The sequence below is a fragment of the Aulonocara stuartgranti genome (genome assembly GCF_965226115.1).
Source record: "Aulonocara stuartgranti genome assembly, chromosome: 10".
Lineage (NCBI taxonomy): Eukaryota > Metazoa > Chordata > Actinopteri > Cichliformes > Cichlidae > Aulonocara > Aulonocara stuartgranti.
Genome location: NC_138946.1, coordinates 18,212,119 through 18,219,737, shown reverse-complemented (window position 1 = coordinate 18,219,737; position 7,619 = coordinate 18,212,119). Strand labels below are relative to the sequence as shown.

General features: G+C 42.4%; 1 protein-coding gene across 1 annotated transcript; it reads right to left on the bottom strand.

Moving 5' to 3' along the window:
* Positions 1-1,159: 1,159 nt before the first annotated feature.
* LOC309715417 (tyrosinase-like) lies at positions 1,160-6,608 on the bottom strand. The gene is made up of 5 exons (XM_082548529.1): positions 5,668-6,608; positions 5,201-5,417; positions 2,375-2,522; positions 2,095-2,276; positions 1,160-1,915 (listed from the first exon to the last, which is right to left on the bottom strand). Exons 1-5 carry the CDS (start codon positions 6,487-6,489, stop codon positions 1,650-1,652), a joined length of 1,635 nt encoding a protein of 544 aa, XP_082404655.1. The 5' UTR covers positions 6,490-6,608; the 3' UTR covers positions 1,160-1,649.
* Between the last annotated feature and the right edge of the window lie 1,011 nt (positions 6,609-7,619).

The window sequence follows — 7,619 nt, the reverse complement described above, 5'->3', positions numbered from 1 at the left end:
TTGCACCAAGGGAGTGGCACTCCAATTTCGTTGTACTCTGTACAATGACAATAAAGGCTATTCTATTCTATTCTATTCTGCTGTAGCCCATCTGCTTTAAGGTTTAACGTGTGCATTCAGCAGTGCCCTTCTGCATACCCTGTTTTGTAATATAGTTATTTAAATTGCTGTTACCTTCCTAATAGCTTGAACTAGTCTTTTCCTTTGACCTCTGATGTCAACAAGGCATTTTTTGGCAAAGCTCATTGGAACTCATTTTCTTTTTCCCAACCATTCTCTGAAAGCATCGGAAAGCCTAGAGATGGTTGTGCAGGGAAAATCCCAGTAGATCAGCAGTTTCAGAAACACTCACATCAGCATGTCTGGCACCATCAACCATGACACATTCAAAGTCATTTAATCCTTATTTCACCTTTCTTCACCATTCAGATGCTCGGTTTGAACTTCAGCAGGTCACCTTTGCTATGTCTAAATGCCTAAATGCATAAAATAAATAAATAAAGAGATGTACCTTATTTAAGTGGTCAGCAAGTGTACATTCAGTCTCATAGCTACAGAACAAAAGCATATTTCTGTTTCACACAGATGATTTAAACTCATGTTTCCTTCCACCCATTTCTGATGCACGCTGTGAACTTCAAACGGGACATCTTGACCAATTTCTACATCCGCAAATGCATTGATATGCTGCCATGTGACTGGCTGATTAGATATTAGCGTTGCCAAGAAACTGAATAGGTGTACCTAATAAATTGGCGTATGGGTGTATAACATATGCAGAACAGGGTTTTGTTTTAATCTCACACTCTTTCATGAGTGAACGAGTGTGGGAAGCTGAATGCTTTTTTTTTTTTTTAGATAAAAGTAGGTGTGACCTTTCAAAAGAAGCTTTTGAACTGCATCGACTTTTGGAATTGCAAGGACTTTTACAAATGTCACTGTGTTTTTTTTAATCTATTGCATTCGTCATAGGTTAGAAATCTGAACCTAATCCCGTTGCTGTTGAAGTCTCGGTTCTTCACTTTTAAGCAGATAAAACTTTTTCTCTCTCTCTTCCAAAAAACATTTTTCACATTACAAACATGAATCAATTCAAACATTAATCAAAATGTGGTTCAGTCAACTCCCACATAAACATAACAAAGAAAAAAAAAGGCTCTGATGAAACACTTTTCTCTTTACTCTGAATTGCAGTTGTGTATATATGCACATGACATGCTTTTAATAAACCATAATAAATGTTTGTGTATATATGGCTGATGCAACACACTCCAGACCTGATTTTCAAGGTAATCAACTAAACTGTATGAAATCTAGAGAATAAATGTGACGAGTCACTGTGGAACAGCCCCTTGAAAAAATCCATAAACGTTGTAAAGACCATGTCAGAAATGATCTTCTTGGTAGAGTTTGACAAGATACCAGTTGTAGGAGGAACATGTTTAAAGCTTAACATGGCCCATAATCCATTTTTGAAAGTTACTGCATGCACAGGTTTTTATTCCCACTTGTAATACAGTTAAATATATTGGAAATATCAGATATCATAGAAGTTGTTTTTAGTTAGCATATAGTTCAAAGTAAAAATTCACAGTGCTTTTATATTAAAATTCATAGATCGATAAGGCTAAGCTAGACAGGCTTTGCCTTCACATAGTTGTTTGGTAGTTATGTTGGTTGGTTTCCTCTATTTCATTGCTCCGGATAAGTGGTTGTCTTTCAGGGAGAGCAAATGCATGTTTCCAGCTTCTAGCACGCAACCAGGATGATCCTTTGTACCATCGTTTTGTAGTTAGGACCGCAGCAGCTATGGCTATTGTCAAAATTCCTCCACAAAGCCCTGCAAGAAGCAGCCATGGCCACACGTCCCGCAACTCGTCGAGGGAAGGGTGCAATGATTCTGCTAGCTTTTGACCTGCAAAGAGGACATAGCTGGTTATGTCAAAGTAGGGAAAACAGTAGAGTTTACTTTTTAGGTTTCAATAAACCAAGATAAGTAAATGACCTAAGCCCCTAAGGGCAAAATTCAATGAGTGGAGACGAGAACAATAAGAAGAAGAAGGAACTGGCATAGGCGATCATAGGGTAACTCACTAGCATCTAGCAGGTGGGTGTATTCATATCCCAGGTCTTTGCTGGAAATGAAGAAGTCTCTGTTCCTGTGCAGAGGTAGGATTGGTGCCATGTGGTATTCGCTGTTGTGCCCTATAGGAGCATTTGACTCCGGATACTGGGATGGAGATGGTCTGTGCCTCCTGAGCCACTGCTCATAAAGGCTAACAGGGACAAAAACAAATACAGTACCAGTGTTAAGTTCAAGCATTGAGTGCAAATGTACGGTTTTCTGTGTTTTTAAGGTGTTTCTGTCTCTCACCAGTCAACAAACGCATGATGAAGCAGAAATATGGGATCGTTCGCAGAGCCCTGCACTGAAGACATGGATCCGTTCATGTACACGTGTAGAGCAGCATGCATGCCCAAACGAGAACTGTTTCCCAACCCCGTCCGAGGGTCTCCAAATCCTATAAAATGAAAAGGGTCTCATCAGCTTGACAAACATACAGTGGGGCAAAAAAGTATTTAGTCAGCCACCGATTGTGCAAGTTCCCCCACCTAAAATGATGACAGAGGTCAGTAATTTGCACCAGAGGTACACTTCAACTGTGAGAGACAGAATGTGAAAAAAAAAAATCCATGAATTCACATGGTAGGATTTGTAAAGAATTTATTCGTAAATCAGGGTGGAAAATAAGTATTTGGTCACCTCAAACAAGGAAAATCTCTGGCTCTCACAGACCTGTAACGTCTTCTGTAAGAAGCTTTTCTGTCCCCCACTCGTTACCTGTATGAATGGCACCTGTTTGAACTCATCATCTGTATAAAAGACACCTGTCCACAGCCTCAAACAGTCAGACTCCAAACTCCGCCATGGCCAAGACCAAAGAGCTTTCGAAGGACACCAGGAAAAGTATTGTAGACCTGCACCAGACTGGGAAGAGTGAATCTACAATAGGCAAGCAGCTTGGTGTGAAAAAAATCAACTGTGGGAGCAATCATCAGAAAATGGAAGACATACAAGACCACTGATAATCTCCCTCGATCTGGGGCTCCACGCAAGATCTCATCCCGTGGGGTCAAAATGATCATGAGAACGGTGAGCAAAGATCCCAGAACCACACGGGGGGACCTGGTGAATGACCTGCAGAGAGCTGGGACCAAAGTAACAAAGGTCACCATCAGTAACACACTACAACGGCAGGGAATCAAATCCCGCAGTGCCAGACGTGTTCCGCTGCTGAAGCCAGTGCATGTCCAGGCCCGTCTGAAGTTTGCCAGAGAGCACATGGATGATACAGCAGAGGATTGGGAGAATGTCATGTGGTCAGATGAAACCAAAGTAGAACTTTTTGGTATAAACTCAACTCGTCGTGTTTGGAGGACGAAGAATACTGAGTTGCATCCCAAGAACACCATACCTACTGTGAAGCATGGGGGTGGAAACATCATGCTATGGGGCTGTTTTTCTGCCAAGGGGACAGGACGACCGATCCGTGTTAAGGACAGAATGAATGGGGCCATGTATCGTGAGATTTTGAGCCAAAACCTCCTTCCATCAGTGAGAACTTTGAAGATGAAACGAGGCTGGGTCTTCCAACATGACAATGATCCAAAACACACCGCCCGGGCAACAAAGGAGTGGCTCCGTAAGAAGCATTTGAAAGTCCTGGAGTGGCCTAGCCAGTCTCCAGACCTCAACCCCATAGAAAATCTGTGGCGGGAGTTGAAAGTCCGTGTTGCTCGGCGACAGCCCCAAAACATCACTGCTCTCGAGAAGATCTGCATGGAGGAATGGGCCAAAATACCAGCTACTGTGTGTGCAAACCTGGTAAAGACCTATAGTAAACGTTTGACCTCTGTTATTGCCAACAAAGGTTATGTTACAAAGTATTGAGTTGTATTGTTGTTATTGACCAAATACTTATTTTCTACCCTGATTTACGAATAAATTCTTTACAAATCCTACCATGTGGATTCATGGATTTTTTTTTTCACATTCTGTCTCTCACAGTTGAAGTGTACCTCTGGTGCAAATTACTGACCTCTGTCATCATTTTAGGTGGGGGAACTTGCACAATCGGTGGCTGACTAAATACTTTTTTGCCCCACTGTAGTAGCATGTAGTTGGGTTTTTGATGTTACACAAAATTAAATTCTGTTTTTATTTACATAAGTCATGTCACTTCAATGCAGAAGTCTGAAAATGTAGCTATAGCTATATAGCTATACAGCTCCAGTCAAAGGAAATGTACGGATAAATTTTAAACCTTAAGCCCTTTAGTAAGGGGATAGAGTGGATCTGTTTATCTATCCACTTGTCTCCTTAAGAGGAAGGATCACTGCAAAACAGTGATAAACTGTTCTGAGTTATCACTTTTTATGAAACATTTTAAAAGAGAGGATGACAATGCACTCTCCATGATCTATGTGGGCTAACTGACTAGTTTGGCAAGTATGAAAATGATGTAAATCATATGGTGTGGCCCTTGCAGGGAACAGCTCTCAACACAACTGCACAGCTATTGAGGATTTTGGACGAATCTGCTAGACAGAGCTTTATGTTATCACCATAAACGCTCATTAAGGGAATATCTTTCCATCCCTTCTAGTAGGGTTCAAGATGCTTTTACAGTCAAAGTTACTGATGCAGTTTGGGTGGAACATCATGTCCGAACAACCTGATAAACTTTATTTTGTCACATTTCTGTAAATGTTTATCGATTAGTCCCTTTCTTTCTATGACAGCTGAATTTGTGGAAATACACTGCTGTAATCCTGAAGGTACTTTAATCCTACACAGGTATTATATATTAGTAAACCCAAGAAACACTAGTTTTTTTGGGGGGGGGGGTTTGTGATGCATTTTACTGAGTGAATTTTAACACTGGAGACCCCAATTTGAGGTTAATTTTAATCAAATTTCATTTTCACTGTATGTGCAAAAATCAGTTCAAAGGCCTCAAAATGAACTGCAAATAACCAAAGAAATCGAGGGCAGCCTACACATTTCAGGTGCCCAGAGACAGGCAGAGAATCAAAATAACGCAGTAAAAGCAAAGACTATATGAGTGATAGTGAAAAATAGGAGTGCAGAGAGGTAAATTGCAGTCTGGGTTTGTGTATGTGGTCAGGCTTATCTGACCTTCCAGAGTGTTTCTGAAGCTCATGTTGGCACTGCGGTCCATTGGTCCGGTGTCATAGTTGGTCAGACTCAGTGTGAACTCCACATCATCTGAAGTTGGTAGTCGTTCCACTAAATTGCGATTGTGGTTTCCAGGGTTACGACGCAGGGGCCCTTCTTCTGTAGCATCGCACAGCACACCTCTGGCACTGTAGTCCTGGGCTTGGGAGCACAGGACCTGTGGATGCAGACAGACAGTAAACAGTACAGAGCATGCAAAGAAAATGTGTTTGAAATTAGAACACTTTGAAAATAGTCCTACTCCGAGTTGACTGTATGAGACCAAAAGCTGACTGCAAAAGCAGTATTGTATTATTGCAGTTGTTGTATAGTTGATTATTGTATATTTTATGTTTAAAAAAATTGCCGTATGCGTAAAGAAAGGTTGTCTCGTCCTTAATTAAGTGAGAGCAAGTGAACGCGTTTACCGTCCAGGATGAGAAGACCGAGCCGGGGCTGATAAGACTGGGATCCTGTGTGCTCCGGTCCCCCATCAGCTCGTCTGTGCACACGTCACAGCCCTGGGCATCCCTCCAGTCCCAGTACGGGATGGTGAAACTCGTGTCTCCAGTCAGCTTCCTGATTTCGTGCTCCCAGTGCAACAAGTATGCTCGGTGCCACGGGAGAAATGCAGGCGCCCAGTGGGCAAAGTCCACATCGGTCCACACATTCCCCGGCCCGCCTAAGAGCGCATTCCGGGACACGTAGTAATGCATCCACACAAACACGTCATACACAGACACTTCGGCAAACATCGGGTTGGTTCCGTTTTGCATCTCCCTGTAGGTTCCCGTCACCACAACATAGTCCCTGCTAATTGTCTGCTTGGCCAGGTTCAAGTAGGACACGAGTTTGAGTCTTTCCGCCCTGGACAGGTGAAATATATTCCTCCTCAGAGACTCTCTCCTCTCATTACAGTTCTCACCAAAGTAGCCAAACATGCAGTCCCCGCAGTTAAAACCCATAAAGTTGTCAGTACACTGGCATGTGCGGTTGTAGAAAACCAAGGGCCACTTCTCTCTGTCGTCCAATCCCGAGAAGGGGTACTGCGGCCCGTCGGGGTGCGCAGAGACCACCACATCCTCGCAGGTGCCCCGGCCCGAGCTGGCACCGCAGGCCGAGCCGTCTCCTTCCCAAGGCGGGCAGCACTCCTTGGTGCGCAGGGCTTCCTGAGTTGCGCACAAGCGGGGGAACTGTTGATAACTGGGTACAAAACACAGAAGAAAACAAATGATTTCCAGAGACCACATTACAGCAATCTTTCACGTTAGACCAAGACCAAGAAATTAAAGAGAAATGTTATGAATTCTTGGCTGAAATCCTCGCCCAATACCCCCACCAGTTTTTTTTGTAGAGGCAGTCACATGCTGCTCCACCTCACTTCAGGGGATGGGGGTGGGGGAGGTTATGCACTCTACCATGAAAAATAAGACTTTGAATGGGATTAACAGTATCTAGCCTACAGCCTGCAGACTTTAGTGATGTAAAACTGAAATAATTATGGCTTGTGGGGCTTTTTTGGTTTTGGTTATCTGATGAGTCTACTGCAAGATAAACCTGTATGCCCACTTTTACATCAGAACAGTGTTCTTTCTTCTTTATTTTCACAGGTTATGTGTTTCAGATTCTATCTGCGTGCACAGCCCTAATAGTGAGAACAAAACAAACTCATGATCTACACATTCACATACTAAAATGAACAGTTTTTCCTGCCATTACGGGATGAAACTCACCATGACAGTACCCAAACCACAGGAGAAATATGAACAAAGACAAGCAAACATAAAACACATTTTCATATTTTTATCTGCTTTCATGTTGTCTTTTCTCTCCTTTTTGTGACATGAATGTAAATCAGTGAGTAATAACTGCTAAATAACCCAATAACTTCAAATTATGCACTAAAGATGAACATTTTCATTGCATATATGATTAAAAAAAAACAGACCTCCTACTTTAGTATGTGGTATAGGCTATTTATATGTAGACTGTTGTGTAACCAAGCATTCTCCAAAAAGTCCCCTGTGGATTTTTTACCGTTTAATATCTGTGGTCGTATGATTCTGAACCCGGTTTCACGATCCATTGTGCACAACACAGGAGACTTCATATGACGAGCTGATAAGATAACTGCCATAAGCAATAGCTTTATTGTGGTAATATTATAGAAAGCTTTATTGTGCTCTTTCAGTAGAAGCGGTAAATGTTTGTTGTGTTATCTCCACTGCTATCTCAACGTCACTGGAAAGTTCAACTTTTTCACTTTGCGGAAAAATTTTCATGTGACGTTCACGGGATTGGGACATTACCCTTGTCGACAAGCGAGTCCCCACCAGAGGGCGTTACGTAGCCATAAATATCGTCTTGCTCGTTCACTGGG